This window comes from Carassius carassius, chromosome 7 (genome assembly GCF_963082965.1).
Source record: "Carassius carassius chromosome 7, fCarCar2.1, whole genome shotgun sequence".
In the NCBI taxonomy this organism is placed as follows: Eukaryota; Metazoa; Chordata; class Actinopteri; order Cypriniformes; family Cyprinidae; genus Carassius; species Carassius carassius.
The window spans coordinates 21,766,222-21,785,599 of record NC_081761.1 but is presented as its reverse complement, the minus strand read 5'-3'; the positions used below and the strand labels follow the sequence as shown (position 1 = coordinate 21,785,599).

General features: G+C 35.0%; 2 protein-coding genes and 1 long non-coding RNA gene across 3 annotated transcripts in view; 2 read left to right on the top strand and 1 right to left on the bottom strand.

Moving 5' to 3' along the window:
- Positions 1 to 19,378, bottom strand: part of LOC132143723 (uncharacterized) — a 303,135-nt gene that overhangs the window by 84,155 nt on the left and 199,602 nt on the right. The window lies entirely within an intron of this gene.
- lbx1b (ladybird homeobox 1b) lies at positions 56 to 1,915 on the top strand. Its single transcript, XM_059553242.1, has 2 exons — positions 56 to 386; positions 1,033 to 1,915. Exons 1-2 carry the CDS (start codon positions 83 to 85, stop codon positions 1,512 to 1,514), a joined length of 786 nt encoding a protein of 261 aa, XP_059409225.1. The 5' UTR covers positions 56 to 82; the 3' UTR covers positions 1,515 to 1,915.
- Positions 8,557 to 14,830, top strand: cenpk (centromere protein K). Its single transcript, XM_059553373.1, has 10 exons — positions 8,557 to 8,675; positions 8,950 to 9,072; positions 11,127 to 11,183; positions 11,313 to 11,376; positions 11,524 to 11,570; positions 11,661 to 11,743; positions 12,798 to 12,893; positions 14,198 to 14,333; positions 14,438 to 14,491; positions 14,669 to 14,830. The coding sequence occupies exons 1-10, from the start codon at positions 8,673 to 8,675 to the stop codon at positions 14,828 to 14,830; spliced, it is 825 nt and encodes a 274-aa protein (XP_059409356.1). The 5' UTR covers positions 8,557 to 8,672.

Here is a 19,378-nt window from a genome sequence, read left to right as displayed (position 1 = left end):
GAGCTGCTCTATCTGTTCATTCGCTGTTAGCTAGTGATGTGAGAACCAGTGATATAACCAAAGCAGCTTTGCAAAGGCTTGGATGACGACTACCAAAGTTGTCAAAGTCTGTGAGGCTATGGAGAGCCATGGGCTGCACCCCCTGGACCACCTTCCACCACCCGCGAGTTCAGACAAGGCCTTAACTCCCTTCAGCATCGCAGACATCCTCTGCAGACCGACTGTCAAACGAACTGCCAGGATTTACCAGCTTCCAGCATCAGAGAGACCCCGAAAGAGCATTACTGTATCACTCATCACTCAAACATCGCCTCTGTGCGCTCTTCACGAGCTGGCCAGCAAAACGTTCAAAGGTCTCGAATTAGGTGTACTCCAAGCAGCAGAAGGTAAGGAAATAAAACATTTGTTTAGGGTTTGTAAATTAAGTTTTAGATTGAAAAAAATAATCAAATTTGCATTGTATTATCAAATAATGGATAAAATGATAACCTCTTAACTGGTTTTATTCAAAGTAAAAAAAAAAAAAATATATATATATATATATATTAATATATATATATATATATATATATCAACCTAAATATGAAACAATTACAAGTCACAATTTTTGTAAAGTGTTTTTACAGCAGTGCCAAAGAAGAACCATGTTTGGTTCCCTAAAGAAAAGAACCATTGCCACTGTAAAGAATATTTGCCTAAATGAAAGAATCAATGGATGTGAAAGGTTTTTTATGGAGCCATTGATGCCAATAAAGAACATTTAATTTAAATATTTAATTTAACTTTATTTTTGATCGTAGCTTGACTCATTTGACATATTTTAATATTTTATAGCCTGCCATATCCACGTTTCAATACAAAAAAAGGAAACATTGTTAAAGTTAAAATTGTTATATAAAGTAAATCGTTTTTTTAGTTAGCCTATTATTATTTATATATTAATAATAGTCTAGTAAGTTGTTCTCTGTTACTTTAATCACGACATAAACTGTCGATGTCGCCTAAATTTGCATCACTTTCTTTTATCAACAGGAAGGGATGGGTTGACTCTGTTTGGTCAAAGGGACAGTCTCAAAAAGCGCCGAAAATCTAGGACGGCCTTCACTAATCACCAGTTATATGAACTAGAGAAAAGGTTTCTTCATCAGAAATACTTGTCACCCGCAGACAGAGACCAAATTGCCCATCAGCTGGGGCTGACAAATGCGCAGGTCATAACCTGGTTCCAGAATCGACGTGCGAAACTAAAGCGTGAGTTGGAGGAGATGAAAGCGGACGTGGAGTCGGTCAGATCCACAGCTATAGTGACTCTGGATAAAATCGCTAAACTGGCCGATCTGGAGAGGTGTGCGGTTGGAGCCACGGGGCACACGGGGCCAGAGTGCTCGCCACGGCTGGGTCACGAGTACAAGAGTGCGCACAAATTATGTCTGTCCCCCATGTCGTCTCTCTCAGACCACACAAGTCAAGACTACTCCGAGGACGAGGACGTGGAAATAGACGTCGATGTCTGATCGAACCACTGCATATTGATTTTAACTTTTATACATTTATATTGTAAGACACGCATGCACATAACCATCTACATGATTGTAGTGTTTTCTGAAACTGAATTAGTTTAATTTATAGCAAGACTATGCAAGTCTAACTCTTATTTGTTCAGAGTGGACTGGCAGCTTAAGTTTTTATATATAATATATTGTATGTAATTGTTTTCATGAGTGTAATAAGATAATATTTCACGAATCAGGGCAACAAACAGAGCAATACAACCTCTTAACGAGAAAAAAAAAACTATTTTTACATGTGTATTTATTGCATAGCCTATAATTTGTACACAATCGACAGTGACTGCTTTTTGTAAAGCTTTTGTACAGTTTACTTGCAATGTAGTGCCTTCCAAAATTAGGCCATTGTACCAATGTGCCGTTTAATGTATTGAGTTTGAAAATAAAAACATTTATACCCTTTACAAAGATGATGCTATAGCCGTGTCTGTACCAATTGCCATTCTGATAAACATTTGTATTATTATTAACAACAACACCTAGCTATTGTGTTTTGTTTATCATTTTGCCTAAATTGTTAGTGATTTAGCAATACAGGTTAGGTTACTGCAGCAATTTTTTAACTAAATTTTTACGCATAGCCCTATAATATATATATATATATATATATATATATATATATATATATATATATATATATATATATAATATATATAACATTATTTGACAAAAGAGAACTTGTGCTCGACAGCCAAGAGCTTCATACTTTTTTGTAATTGCTATCTGCCTTGATTCCGTTTCTCAAAAAAAAAAAAAAAAAAAAAAAAGACAGGAAGAAAAACATTCTTGCCCCTTTTGTTTTTGAAAACAGAGAGTCTTTGGCTTAAGCCTCTGTCGTTTTCACGTTGCAATAGCGTGACTTGGCTTTTGACCCAACAACGTGTGTTTTTCCATTCTGGGCGAAATTTATGTGAGAAACACAAATCTGGGGCGCTGGGGAGAAAACGGAGAAGAAAGACACAAAAACACCAAGTTTTGGTCCAGTTTCTACAGGGCTATATAACCCTTTTTTGTTCACGGGTGAAGCTGTAATTTCCAGCGTAAAGCATGAAAGCTGAGGACAAATGAGCCATCCACCCTGATGTGACAAGCGACAATGGCGCATGGCTGGACTCCTGCGGTTCACCATGCTGAAACAAGTGTGTCCAGCCACATAAAAAAGACGCGAACGTTTGGAGGCCATATGGTTTCTGAAATTTTCACACAATTTCAGACGATTTGATGGATTGCGTTCACCCCTCTTTTAAACAGTTTAACGCAGCGCGAACAAAGGCCATACATCGGAGTCTCCTCGAGAAAGCATCTGTACCCATGAGTGTCCGCGCTTTTTTTCTTGGCGTTTTGAACAAGTCAATGAATTACAATGAAACTCTCTCTTTTTGTGAGGCACCGACTTTAGTCCCCCTTTTGGTGATTTTAAATGATTTGTTAGACTTGTGTGGGGGGTACTTTTTAGTTAAAGAATACGTCCTCATTTTGTTGGAGTTTCATGTTCAGAAGGGGACTCGTTAAGCGTTCAAACCAGGGCCTTCATGTCAGGTCTGCTAAAAGGGTCTTATTATTGTATATAATGTTTGATTCTTCTGCCTCCTTACCTTAAGCCTATTCGACTTTGAAGAGATTAATAACGCCAAAAAACGGGATAATGTGCTAAAGAGCGTGTGAGCTTTAAAAAACAAGACGCATTGAGTGTGCTGTCAGTAGCAGATGTGTGTTTTGTAGAAAAGGAACAACAGTGGACCAACGTTTTGAACGCTAACTGGAGTGACATGTTAGGTTACCTAGTCGTTTTGTAAAGAGGAAGATGAAGTGTAAAGGCAAGGTAATATATGGCTAGCTGTTTTGTGGCTATATAAGCAAATGTAAATGGTCACAATTTTATTATTTCATTTAAATGGACAAAAAATATTTATATTGAATTTATAATGCTACTTTTTTAGCATCACCCAGAATTTTTGTTAAAAATAAAAACATTGGAATATTTATTGTTTGAAAAATGACAAATTTTCTTATTTTTTAAGCTGTTATTATTATTATTATTATTATTATTATTATTATTATTATTATCCCAGAGATAGTGTATCCTTGAAGTATGCACTTGAAAAAAGAAAGAGAAAGAAAGTAAGGAAACATCACTTGTGGACAGATTTTGTTCCCTCATTTTTTGATGTATTTCCAAAATCGAATATGTAAAATACTATCATCAGTGACAAGGCAAAATAAAAAAGGCAAACATTTAAAGATTTTCATCATTGTCATTTCCATCAGAAAATCTTATTAAAGACACAATTTAAATTAATAATTTAAAATGTTATGAAAAGTTCATGACATTACAAAAAAGAAAAGAAAAGTAAACTAGCCTAAAAAGGTAGACTAGCCTATTTGTTATAAATAAGTAGAACACTATAGCCTATATTGGAAATTGTTCGTAAACATATAGTGGGAGTGCAATTACCATTTAAGAGAGTTAATTTTCTTATTTAAGACCCCTGGGACAAAAGTGGCTATAAACGGCCATGATTTTGCCAATTAAGACATGTTCCTGGGTCATCATCTTTTGCTGATCCTGGATCAACATTATGGTCCAGAAATATAGAGTTAACCCAATCCCTACCCCTAAACCTAACCCAACCCAACCCATAATTTATTCCTAATATCAGTTTGAATAGCTTATCAACATGTAAAGTATCTAACCAATCTAAGCCTAAAACAGATATTTCCTGAAAAGTTATCCCTCAAATCTGATGTTGTTCCAGGATCAGCAAGGATGTTGATCCAGGCACATGTTGTAGGCTACTTGGTGAAATGACGTTCACCAAACGCCCATAACTGGAAGTTTTTGCTCTACTGAATTAAGACATCCTATAGTCAGAGCATAGTCTCAGAGCCTTAATCTATGTATTATTCTAAGCTACATTCTTTCATGCTACATTGAATCATAAATGAAAAATAAAACGCATCAGAATATCACAGAAGATAAAGTTGTTTAAGACTATCAGCCTTCTAGACAAGATCGTGACAGAACATGCTCTCTGATCGCTCGCTCTCTCAGCCATGGGCGAGGCTAGCCCCTTTTTAGGGGTGCTGGAGCACCCCAAAAAAGGAGCTCAGCACCCCTAAAACTTGGAGTAAGAAATTTTGTAATTCTAAAATTTTTGTTCGTCTTTTACACGGTTAAATATTGTCCAAAACATACTCCGTAGTTTGTGGTTTAAAATGTATGTGTTAAGGAGGAAAATGAAAACATTCCCGCATAGCAAATGGTGTCATCTTCTTCTCTTCTTCTACTTCTGTGTACCTGCACCGCTCAGCACGACCGTCATCCAGCGCGAAACACACGCAGAGTGAGAACCCGTGATGTAGTGTTGTGATCGGTTGTGGTGCAACTAAGTTCCGAAACCATATCGGTGAATACTGGAGTCAGTATCCTGAATCACCATGGTGGTACATCTATAATAAGTGTTTATTTTCAGACTATTTTAGTCCGGCGGGTCGCCGCCGCTGTGGAGTAGCACAGGACCTGGGTGACTCGTCCATAGTCATAAACGGAGTGAAGTAACGCCGGTTACAATGTTCTTCCGCAAGACGCATGCAGTTCTGTTTATTAACTGCTAGAGCGTGAAACAAAAACAGAAGCGCGACAAATAAACTGCGTACCTGTGTACTGCGTACGTGTGTCTCTGTTGTTAAAGTTTATCGTTAATTTAATACTCGGGAGTCATGTAAACATGAAGTCACGTGCGTCTTTTCTCGTCAGTCGTCATGGAAACATGAAGCCCTGGCGTTTTGAGTGAAAACACGTATCACTGAAAACACTCACTGTGGCTTTTTAAAAGAATTGTTATTAATTCCTAGATTTATATCTGTTATTTTTCAGTTGTGGCTGACAATCAAACTAGACAATAAAAGAAAGTTTCATGTTTTTCTTTTGCTGTATTTATTCATTCATCACACACAGGATTTAACCTGAACCAGGCTTAACTCCTGAACTCCTAGCATTACTCTCTCTCTCTCTCTCTCTCTGTGTGTGTGTGTGTGTGTGTGTCTGTGGCCTGGCAGTGAGCAATGGACATACGACAATTCTTTAAAAGAAAAAAGACAGATTCAGGTGAGAGACGAGACAGTCCATAATGACCTCTGTCTTGTTTTTTTTTTCTTCTGCTGAAAAGAGTTAAGTTAAAGTAACAGATAATGCAAACCCGCTGCTTTTGTATCAAATTACTTATCTAGGCAATGGTCCCCTGCTTTTATTTTTTATTTATTTATTTCAAACTCACAAGTTTCTCTTGTGAAAGGAATTTGTCATTTAAAAAACGTTTCTAAGCCCAATAATAATACTAATAAAGACATTTAAAATGACTCTTGATATGAAGCTTGTTTTATTATTATTTATTGATGACATATTGGTTTATGAAAGTTCAGACAGGCGTGCATCCAGATATGTTAGAGATGGCCATTTGTAAATAATTTACAGAAGATGAATTACATTTTGTTGTCCAAGTACCTGTTACTTTGTTCAATGACAATAAAGTTGAATCTAATGTAACCAATCTGATGACTGTTGATACAAAAGGAGGCACATGGAGTTAACGGTCAGGAAAACCAGCTGAGTGAAGAAGGTTTTGTGTTTGTTACAGAGGGCTGTCTGTGTGAACTCTCACAATTAAGCTGTTGTTTTGAAAAGGTCTCAAAAAAAATAAAAATAAAACTGGATTTTGGAGTTAGTTGAATCAATGTTAAAATTATAGTTATTTTTCAATAGACATATTTTTTTGTTTTCGTGTGAAAAGAGGGTGGGTGGAGGCATTGGGGCTCATTGGGTGCTCAGCACCCCTAAAGCTCTGACCCTAGAATCGCCCCTGCTCTCAGCACAAGTTCTGTTCTGCTGCTGCTCTCTTGTGGACAACATTTTGGGGGCTTGTGCTTATTGGTGTTCTTTCTTTACACCTTATTTTGCAGTTAAAGATTGGGGAACGCCCTTACCTCAAACCCGCATATTGTTTATGATTGTAAAAGGTATTTTGTGCACTGATCTATAGTAGAGATAATATCATAATAGTCATATATAGATCAGGGATTTTGTGTCGTTGATGCACTCTTAATATTTAGGCTATAATTATTTTTAATTCTTACATAATTCTCGCCTCATTTAACATTAACGACAAGTTAATTTAAGTTCTGTCAAATATGGAGACAAACGAGAAGTATTTTTTTTATTTTTTTTTTTTTATTGAAATACAATAATAACAAAACATATTACATACAAGAGTACACATAACCATACATGTCCATACATGTCAGGGGTAGAGAATAAAAAAAATAAAAAAAATAAAATAAAAAATAAATAAAATAAAAATAAGATAAAAAAAATTAGAAAGGCTTTTTACAAAAAAAGCTTGTACTTGTCAAACAGCTGTGTAGTTTTCATAGCTTTCAGGTTTTTACTTTTGGATATAGTTTCTAAATATATCTTAACATCAATTTTAAAATGTTCAAAATTTGGTATCTTTCCACTCCATTTGACCTTATGAATATAGTAACGGGAAATTATAACAATTAAATCAAATATAAACAAAAGATTTTTATCACCCTCAAATGAAAAACATCTTAACATAACATCAATTTCTTCAAAGTTAACAAGAATCCTAACTTTACTTTGCAAGTAATTACTAAGTTCCTTCCAAAACATTTGGGTCTTGGGACACTCCCAAAATAAATGCTTAATAGTCTCAGGGGTAATTTTACAAAAAGCACAAATATCTTCAATGTTTACTTTAAAACACTGTACCACAAGTGACTTAACTGGGTAAATTCGATGGAAAATTTTATATGAAACCTCTTTTACTTTGTTTGTAATGCAATACTTATGAGGTGTCATCCAAACTTTACTCCACTCAATATGTTTCTTAAATAAAAAATTCCAGTGAGTAGTAACAGCAAGTATACATTTAGATTGAAGAAGGGACCGCAAAAAAATATTATTACATCCAGAACTTGTGAAATCTTTACCCTGCAACTTAATACAAGAGGTGAATTCTTCTACTGTTGTTTGTAGAGAACAATTATTATGACCTTCTAATAATCTCAAAATTTCCTTGGGAATTGCATGTAAAACCAAAGAATATTGGACAGGATCAACTGAAAAGTTATAAATATGAACAAACTCATTATAATTGTATAAAACACCATCATTTTTTATCAACTGCTTAACCCAAATAATTCCCTTTTCAAACCAATTTTCAAAAAATATTGACTTGTTTCTAACTCTTATACATCTGTTGTTCCATATGGTACATTTATGGGGGGGGGAATTAAGACTATACATAAGAGTCCATGAAAGTAATGCTTGTTTGTGGAAACTTGCAAGTTTAACAGGTATTTTGTACTTTGCTTATATTTTAAATAATTTTGAAGCCATTTTATTTTAAATATCATATTAGAGGTCTTAAAATCCAAAACATTCAATCCTCCTTCAACTTTTGATCTACAAATATTTTCTTTTTTAATATAATGTGATTTGTTCTTCCAAATAAATTTAAAGAGTTTAGTGTCTATCATTTTAATTAGCAAGGGGGGTACCTCACTTGACACTTGAGCATTATAAACCAACCTGGATAAACCTTCAGCTTTAACCAATAACACACGACCAGTTAAAGAGATATCTCTCATTAGCCAAGAGTTCAATTTCTTTTCAAATGATTGAATGATAGGAGTAAAGTTTAACTCATTCCTGACTTCCTTATTTTTTGATATCTTAATACCTAAATATTTGACAACTTCTTTCACAGGAATATTGCATATTGTGGTAAAGTCACATGAACCTAGAGCCATAAGCTCACACTTATTAATATTTAGGGAAAGACCAGATACAGATGAAAATAACTGCAAACATTTTATTGCGACAAACGAGAAGTAGGATAAAATGGAAAATACAAAAAAAAAAATATTTGCGCATAAGCAGCGCAGTTACAAAACACTTGAACGTCCACAGCGTGCGACGTCAGCATTGCGTCATGACGTTGTTGCTGGCGGTATTTTTGTTTGGCATACACAGAGTTTAGTGCCAAATTCGGGTGTAGCGTTCAGTTAAAAGAAAATCCATAGATGGTAAATACCATAGTGACCGTATAATTTAGGTTTACTGTGTGTTATCGCCACAACATATACGTAAGCTTTTGCCCTTTACAAAACTGTCGCATATATACTGGTTAGTATTAGTAATTTGAAAAAGCTAACGTTAGCTTCACGGCTAACGCGTCAGTCCTCTGTACGTTACACTTATCTTTTCAATACAAGTTTGTATATATCTGCCTGGAGTTTTCACCTGTTTCTGCTCTTCTGTTTGGCTCTTATTGTTTGTTTGGCTTTATCACATCTGTAGACTCCAGCACCATCAAAGCAGAGAGAAATGGAGCAGGAAGCCCAGTCCTCTAAGTCTTCGGAGGCTGCTGCTAAAGCAGTGTTGTTAGAGGAGTGCGAGGAGCAGTTTGGTCTGCTACAGAAGGTAACGTGCCAAGGTCTTGTTTTCAGATGAAGCACACAAATTCTGTTATAAAAATGCACAATTCTTCATAGATCAAAAGGCGCGCAGACCCAGCTAACGGGCCGTTCTCAGACTCTTGGCTGACACTCTGGCAAGGTTCTCAAAGTTATCTGCTCTTTAATAATGTTCTCAAAACCTTAGCGCAGAAACTTTATTTATACATAATCCAAATCATGACATGTTTTAACATTTTATTTGTGAATGTTATTACTGGTTTCAGAATGTTCATAGAGCATTTAAAAGTAACATTCCCATAATGTTTCCAAAATGCTCAAATTAAATGTTCCTTTAACAATCGTGTATCACCAGGAAACAAATATTAGAAAATAGAGTGTCTATTTACACTAAGTGCCAATAGCCCGTTTTGTTTTCAGACAATATTGATATGCAGATAATTGACACTATTTGCATCAAGTAGTTATAATAGCAGAAAATCCTGTTATTTTAACATTGTGTAAATATAATCTGTCACTAATTTACCCTTAGTGCAAATAGACTCTACCTAAAAAGAAAGTTTTCATAACTTAATGGGAGCATTAGCAAAGTGTTTAAAGGAAATATTTTTGTAAGCTGATGATCTGGGGGGAATCATTGAATGTAATAATGAAAGATAGGCTACATGTTTGTGCCAATTAAAAAAAAAAAATACCCTTACATTCATTGGCATAGCAATAGGCCAGGCAAGGTAGGCAATTGCTTAGGGCCCTGCATTTTTTAAAGGGGCCCCCGAGTGCTGATCATTTATAAATAATAAGAAATGTTGATATTAACTAAGCGTCTTTCTACAGTAAGCCCTCCCTGTTGGCCTAAGCTATTTCCATTGATTTTAAACATAAGTACAAAAGACATAATACTAAAAAAAAAGATAGTGGCATAAGACGTTATGTGCAAGGTGGAAACTTTTAGTGCTGTCAAATGATTAATCGTGATTAATCTCAGCCAAATATATATATATATATATATATATATATATTATCTTGCAAAATTTTTTTTGTCATATATTATGATATAAATTATATGAATAAAAATATAGACATGTAAATGCGTGTACATTTTTCAGAATACTGTATGTGTGTGTATTTATATAGATATAATAAATATACACAGAACACACACATATAGTATGCAAACAAAAAGTTTTATTTTGAATGCGATTAATTGCAAGGTAATCATTTGAAAACACCAGAAACTTTTGACTAGATCGACCCAAGGGCGAATCCGCCTTTTGCGAAACTAATTCTTCGCATCACATATCAGATCGCAAAGGTGTTTATTTTAAATAAAAAAAAATAGGAAATATTCGAAAAGTGGAAAATAAAGTGCCTCAAGGGTGTTTATTGGCAGGGTTAGGGATTGGTGTAGTGAGGGATTTATTGTCCCAATAGGGCAGCATCCATTTAATAATTTTAATAAATATGATAACTTTCATTCAATATGTTTTTGTTTTATAAAGTATTACAATACAATAGTATTGATATCTGCCACTTTGTGAATTAAGTACAAGTAGCATCTAACTACTGTTTGAATTTATTGCATATAAAATACTGCTGTTTTTACATAGTGTAAATAGAATATGGTTATTTGCACTTAACATATATCGCTTAGAAATGCAGTTTTCGCTCACTGTAAATAGTAATAATAAAATATTGATTGATTTAAGATGCTAACCATTTATTTCTAAATATGAAGGTTGCACTGTATCTTGAAGATTGTATTGTATTCTATTTTCAATTATAAAAATAAGCACTTTAACATGTAAAACATTTTATAAAAATGATGTTCTGTTAGATGTGTTTTGAGTAAATGTTGTATAATTATATCTCTAGGCAATGAAGATATTTTAACAAAAATAAAAAATCTTTTAGAAGAGCCTCATTGATTAAAATTTGGCTAGATCCTCACTTAAGGGGATAGTTCATCCAAAACAGAAAATTTTATGTTTATCTGCTTGCCCCCAGGGCATTTTTATTACATTGCCATGTCAACATACAGTAAGCACTTATTATATCTTTCAGCTTCAAAATGAGATCATTCTGACAGATACAGAGGCTAATGATGATCAATCAAATGAGGTTTGTCTTTCTCCTTTCACTACTTTTGAATTTAAAACATTAGCTGTGCATATGAACATTGGTTTTCGGTTCAGACAAAAATATTCACAAATTATTACTCAAATCATCTTTTTTTTTTTTGGTGGGCAGGCAGTGAATCGCCTGATTGCAGTCACATCTGAGCTAGAGCAATGGCAAGAAATGGAGCCAAAATGTAAGCTATTATCTGTTGTTTTATGTACCATTTCAATTTTAATGAAAGGGGCAAGATAAAATAAAATAGGTTTTTATTCAGTATTCAAGATTACATATTTTATTTGCATAGTTTGTGAAGACAGCTTATGTTTTTTTCTCCTACTAGTGCTGCCAACAAGTCCTGAAGTCTTATTAGCGGTTGGTAAAGAAGAAGTAAGTTGTCACTTTAATAACACCCAATAGGCAGTATGTTTATCAAAATGTAAATGCAGTTAAAAGTTTTCATATAATTTTTCCTCACAGTTGCAAAGACTCAACAATCAACTTAAAATGGTCCTATCATGCTCACAAGCAAAGCTGGATGCCCAGATAAAGATTCTGAAAAGGTGCGATGCATTTAAATGTTTTTTTTTTCTTCTCTTGGTATAATTGATATAGTAATATTGTTAGAACTTTAACCCCCGGTTTCACAGACAAGGCTTAAACCTAGTCCCAGACTAAGTCTGAGCTGTTTCAACTGAAAGAAACTTGCACTGGTTGATCTTAAAATATATCAGTGCCTTTGTTTTGTCTCAAGATGGACGAGAGTAATGTCTAGTAAAGACACGATTATAAAAATTACTAAGTGTTAGTTCACCCAAAAATTAAAATTAGCCTATAAATGAATCACCCTCAAGTCATCCTAGGTGTATATGATTTCCTTCTTTCAGATGAATCCATTCGGAGTGAAAATTAATTGTCTTAGATCTTTCAAGCTGTTTAATGGCACTCAGCAGGTGTTGCAGTGCATCAGTCCAAAAGAAGTTAAATCAAAAGTGCCCATTCAACCGAGGGGTTGAACAAAGGCCTCCTGTATCGAATCAATTGGATGATGGCGGATGACGTATGGAGGTCGGCTTTGTGCATGCGGCTCTCAGAAGTGACGAACGCAGAAGCACAGGGGAGAGATAAAAATAAAGCAACGGTCACTAATTAGAAATACAAAACGCAGTTTTGTAAAGAATAATGTTGGAGGATTTCTATATAAGCCAAGAGGAGACTGATTTTCCTTTGCTAAAGTAAGGCAACTTTGCTTCCTTAGCTTCTGTTAACAAATGTTGGTTACCACGAGACTCACCAGCACATGCGCAAAAGTTGACCTCATATGTCATCCTCCCAGAGCTGCTTCTTTGTACAACTGTTGGTGCAAGCTACATTAAAGTGATTATTACATTTTGAATATGGATATTTTTCTTTGAAAAACACATTGATTAACCCTTTATATATCCTAATTGGCCTAATGATAATAACTCATAAGATGTTATGCTTAAATGAAAGTTTTCTTATTAAAACATGATTTATATCACACACACAAAAAAAAAATTCAGGTATAAAAAATAAAAGGTATAATATAAACTACATGTGTAAACTACATGTGATCACCCTGAAAATGTTTTTCAGGGAGCAGACATGGCAAGCAGAGAAGAAAGAAGCCTTGAATGCAGTGTGTGAGAAAATCACCAGATTGCAACGTGAAAATGAGAAATCAGAGCACAGGTTGTTAGTTTTATGCCTGGGTTAATATCTGTTTTTACATCTGCTTTAAAGGATGTTTACCCAAGAATTAAAAATTCTTCATCATTTATGTACTCATCATCATGCCATTCCAAACCTGTACATTATTATCTGTGAAATACAGAAAGAAAATTGTTTTTAGGAATGTTTATTCATTTGGTTACAGTAGCCACATTTCCACTGTTGGGCCAAAAGTGGGCATGCTAGTGCGTGCCAGGGCCAGTCGTGTTTACACTGTAACTTCCGGGGCTTGATCGTGCCTCGTCGGGGCTTCCTCGGGGCCAACGGTCCGGGGTTTTTGGCCCGACGAAAACCTTGGGCCAAAGCGGGCCAGCTGAGGCTAGAGGCGTGGTTATGAACAAAGGGGAAGTTTCTCCGCGTCTGGAGAGGGTCAGCACCGCGGATCATTTCATAAAGCTAACAGCTATAATACCAGCATTAAAAACTTTTTAAAATAAGTTGAGCTCAAAACTCAATTTCAGTCAGCAGCGAGTATTTGAAATAACTTGATCTGATTTGGATTATAATCACCAAACAAGGCAGAAATATTTATAAGCGATGCAAAAGCCTATGCACGATTAATATTAATATTACCATAGTAAACATGGTAAATACGACCGCTTGAAGAAATCAAGACGTCAGCTTCTTATTCTCCATCACAATCGTGTATTTATTTAGTAACATTTTATCTGTCATAAGTCTCATCTTGAGAGTTTAGCTCCGCGTAGCCTATGTCATAAAAATAAAATAATGATTTTGTTCGGGAGCTTTTATAAAAATATAGAAATGGTCATTATTTCTAAATGTGATGTATTGTGTATTGTGACTTCAAATAAACAAACGGGCTCAACTGAATAAGCTGGCTATGTTCATTACGCTTTATTTCTGTGTGACATTTTCAATTATGATAAATTAATTCACCATGATCAATGTATCACTTATAGTAAAACATCATGCTTTTGAATTTAAATATTGAACAAAGCATGCAAACAAACGGCCGCTTTTATTGTGTTCATTTTGTGATTACGCTAGTTCCAGTGACTTATTTCTTATTTGTTTTCTGATAACTTCTCTTTGTTGGTGAAATGATGGGGTTGCGTGATGTTGTTCCTGAGAGGTGTGTAAAGGACGGGTTTTAGTGAAGTGCAGGTTTTAGCTTCTGGCCCCACGGTGGAAACACAATACTATTTTTGCTACATAGTATGTATATGTAGTGTGTAGTACATTTTTAATCCAATGCTGTTTTTCCACATTATTTTATTTTTATTTATTAATTTGTTTTGCAGCGTTTTGCAAGATATGAAGAGAAAAATTAACAATCTGAAGGACTATCACAGCAGTCTCATGGAAATGCTGAGCGACATGTTAGCTGAGCACTTCCCACTTCCTGATCCCCATGGAAACGGCACAAAGAAAAAAAGAGTAGGTGTCTCCTTCACTCTCTGAATTAGATCAGAGAATACTGGATTTAGACTTTTTCTTTTCTTTGGGTTGTTCCTTATGAATTTTGGATTTGGATTTTTCAGGCTGCTGCATATGATGCAGAGATAAACCTGATTTCACTGAGTGAGATTATCGAGGTATGTTCAAGATACCCGTCACAATAAAATATCTGTTACTTTGTGTTTAATTATCTTACATGGAAGAAAATGCAAATAATTGAGTGGAAAATTAGTGAGTTTCCTGATACGAAGTGCTTTTTTTACTAAACCTATTTATAAAGACATTTAATCATGCACATTTATCTTTTATTGCAGAGATTGACCAATAAAACATTAGAAACTCCTCATGACCCTTATGTGATTACTGATGACACTTTCTGGCCACCATACACAGAAATGCTTCTTCGCAACGGTATTGCAACACGACATCCAGAAGATTGCAATAAAATCCGTCTGGAAAATTTTTTTGGAATCTAAAATTTCATCTCAAATTTTTTCAAATTTGCTACATTTTCATATGAAACTTGGCCATTGTGCTATTTCATCGCAAATGGATGTATTTTTGAGTTGTGACTCCACAACTAAGAATGCATGTCAGTCTTCTAAAGTGTTGGTGTTTTTTTTATCTTTATACATGTATGTACATGTCAAAAACTGAATTTTCTTTTTTTTTATGTGATGAGTTCAATAAAGCAACCCTAAACATTTAATGGTCTCTGGTGCTGCTTCTAATGAGTTGAATGCCTGGGTAATAGATTCGAAAAGGTTTACAAACCCACACCCTCACCACCATAGAAAATTACAACTATACTTATCCAACAGGTGAAATAATGCATAAAAAATGACAATGTTTTCTAGACCTTTTTCATCCTGAACTGGTTTCAGTGTGCTTGTTTTCAATTATTCCTATGGCTCTACACACCTGCAGTAAAAGTATTTTTTCGTGTTTGAAGCGTAACATTTTTTCTCATATTGTGCTAGGAACTACAATTTACAGTCATCAAAATATCATCTCATAATTATAACATTGTCATTGTATTTTTGCCACGGTGATCTCCTGGCAACCACAGCAACTGACTTTGGAGTGTCCCATCAACAGAGGGCGCGAGATAACTACTTTTGTTCTGCCGGTGCTACACTCAGCTAGTTCTTATGGTCATTTAGAAGTGCACTTAAATATATATAACTGATGTATTTATGTAATCTTTTTATTTTGCTATTCGGATACAATATTTCATTGACCAGCATAGAAGAGAATGACACCTTGTGAAGAACAATAAGCTAATAACCATCATTTCCCACACCTAGGCTACTTGTTAGTTTAAATAGATTGACATTCTTATAAAGAAGTAGACACAAAACGATTGTGTTCTATATACTAACATACACTTCTATACTTGGCAACTGTAAAGTAGCTGTGTATAGCAAATGTTGTCAGCCTTGCACTCTTTGTTATAGCTTATACCATAACATACATCTGAGTATGGTTTTCCCTCCATTACGATTAAAGGGGTCATATGATGCGATTTCAAATAAAATATATATATCTTTGTTTCAAGCTCTTGGTGAATAAATAAGATCTGTAAAGTTGCAAAGACTAAAGTCTTAAATCCAAAGAGATATTCTTTATAAAAGTTAGACTCGCCCACCCCTAAAATAGATCATTCTAACACTAACAACTTTATAACAAAGTTATTGTAATAATGTAAATTATGCGTTTTTCACCTAGCGTGCAAACATGTTCTAGTACACCCCCAAAACAAATTCAAGACATTGTAAAAGAGCATAATAGGACCCCTTTAAGTTAATCGACAACAAATTGTGACTCCCGGGAACAGGGGCGCTGCACAAGATCCTGGGCCCTATGCATAGGCAGTCCTAATGGGCCCCCCTCCCCTTGAAAATATATATTCCAGACTTTTCAAGGGCCTTCTCTTCCTTTGGGGCCCTGGTAATCAGTACTGGTTTTACCCCCAGTCCAGCGCCCCTGCCCGGGAAATACGGGATGTCTGGTCACCTTATCCCTACCCATTTGGGTGATGAGGCCATTGTTTCAGATAGAGCCATATAGAGAGAGAGTTGCGACAACGGAAGTTCGAAATGTTTTGTTGTCACGTGATTCATGTAGACTTCAGATAGTTCCAGGAAGTGTGTTGGCGGCCTTTCAAACTGATAGAGTAGAGTGACAGAACTGCGATTTCTGGTAATAAGGAGTCAATAAATCAATTTATTTTATATATTTATACAACACACCGACATGTGTATGTAGCATGAGTATGTAGTTACAGCGATGTTGTTTTTAAAATATCAAATCAGGTCATTTTTGAGGATTAGTGTTCAATTACCGTTATTTAAAAAACTTATTTCAGGCTAACGTTATAAACACGGGTTGCTGTTGCCTTTTTACATTACATATTGTTCTTTTTTTCACTTATCTCTTGTTAACTAATGTCATATTGATGACTTTCAGGTAGTACAGAGACAGGCTGGTGACAGGTGATTTTCAGCTCGCAATGCACAATGGGTCAATCAACTGTTAGCAGCAGTAATTAGCATGTTAAAGAAATGTAAAATGAAGCTTATTGTTTACATTTCTTACAATTACATATAGTAATATAATTATGTATTATAGATATTATATCTAATGTATAATTCTTACAATACTTATTCATATACACAATATATTCAGGTTTAAAACAACTTAAGCATACTCATAAATAAACATGTACAGTACACTGACATTCAAAAGTAATGATGCTGAAAATTCAGCTTGGCATCACAGGAGTATATTACATTTTAAAATAGAAAACGGTAATTTTAAATTGTAATTATATATTACAAGATTACTTTTTCTTTGCATTTTTATTCAAATAAATGCAATTAGCTATATACAGCAATTAATGAATACATTCCTAATAAATTTAATAGCATGCCAAGCATTTTGTATGTGTCCTTTCTTTAATGTTGTCCTTGCATAGTCTCCACCATGGATTGCTGTGCTGCATGGGGATGCTCCACTCGGTCAGAGAAAGGTGTGCAGATGTATGGCTTTCCTGCTGACATGGAGAGGAGAAAATAATGGTTGGCTCAAGTCAGCAGGAGCAATCTAAATATAAATAAAAATTACAACAACAACAAAAATGTGTTACGTAATTATACTTAAATTTATTTACATGGAAAATTACTTACCCAGGGAGCTGAGATTCATGGTGAGACATTGCAGGGATTCATCAGTGTTACCTATAACATGCATTTAACCACCATGTGATATGTACACTATGTGGGTAGACAAAAAAAAAAAGTTATGTGTGGAAACTAAACAAGTCACTCTGCAGGCACATTTTGAGGCAAACCAATTTGTCATGACCAAAAAAATTCAAGAGTAGGCTGAGACCAGATGCTATTCCCACAATCTTTGTGAATCATCCTGTAGTCAAAAAGAGGGGGGGCCCTGCTCCACGATGCACCCCTAGACCTGTAAACATACAGCAAATTGCTGCTGATCACAGCTATAGTATTACAGGTGATACATATATTATTAGTACAAACTCGTACTAGTTGAAGTAATATTTCAAATTTTTAAGTGATGTGACATTTTCAATATTTAAAATTAGCAATACCATGTATTCTGCCTCTATCAGTTTCAAAGGTTGAGGAAAAAAAGAATGAGGACACTCAGAGAAGGGAAAGTGATAGTGAAGAAATAGAGGACATGGCTAGAGAGGAAAGACAGGGACAGGTGACACTACCCAGTCAGTCAGCAGCAAGTCAGTCAGCATTCCAGTGAATCATCAGCCAGTTACCTGGGTCTATTAAAAAAAATTAAAGAGACAAGAAAATATATACAAAAATCCAAAGTCAGCACTAAGAAAAATAAAGAATGAAAATGCAGCTCTCAAAAAAATGGTCCCCTTAGCACTGTGGCACCAGTAGTCCTCCCCCTACCAGCACCCACAGTATGTTACAGTATGTTACTTTTATACACTAACAAGTTTAAGTATGTAATACAGTAGTATTATATAATATAGACAGGTAATGAATCACAATGACTAAAAACACTCCACCCATGTTTTTGCAAACTCAATTCACTCTAAATGTGTATCAATATGGTGCATTTTATTATTGAGGAATTTAATTATTTTATACGTGTAATAAGGAACAAACTTTATTACCTCATTTTTACCACTTCCACTCACCACTCTCACACGGTAAAACATTGTATTGAACTAATAGGCTATGTAACGTTAGCTAACTTTCCACACTCAAAAAAATATGTTTAGACTGCTTTTCTCTAATTCCAAACACGATGGGTTAAACTGAATTAAGAGAACAGATTTTGCAATTAATAGGGTGTTCGTTATTAACTTTATTCAGCTCCAATCCTAGCCTAATCCGTTAGTTATCTGATAACATCCCTTTAATCTACTCATTTAATGAGTAATAATCTACTAGAAGGTTTTAATTTACAATTAATTGTTATTAAGATGTACTGATAATATACAATCTTATTATTTAAACGTCTTACCTTTTAAAAGTGCGTCGCAAACGGTTTGTTCTGCTGCATCACTACGGCGCGGCATCGGTTTGCTGCTACTTCCGGGAACTTTTGAGAGGCTCCATGAGCCGCCATTGCTGTAAGAAAAGCGTTCCATTGGAGTCAATGGAGTTGTCACAACTCTCTCTCTATATGGCTCTGGTTTCAGATAGATGGTTAGCGTTTCTATAGTCTATCCATCCACTGCGGCTGCCATATCGAGACTAGATATGCAAACGCCCTTATCCAATTGCAATCCAATGACAGGGACGCATGTTTTGAAGGACAAGACAGTAGCCTATAGGATTGAATGTCTGGTAGTCCTCAGATAACATTATAGTCCCATCTCATCTTGTTAACAAAGACACAGCATAAATTGTCATAGTTTTTATCATCAGATATTAGTTTTAGCTCTCAACGTCTCCTCTTAGTCACATAAAAAATGTTTGTTAACATATTTTTTATCCTCGTTTTCGTGTTGAAATTAACAC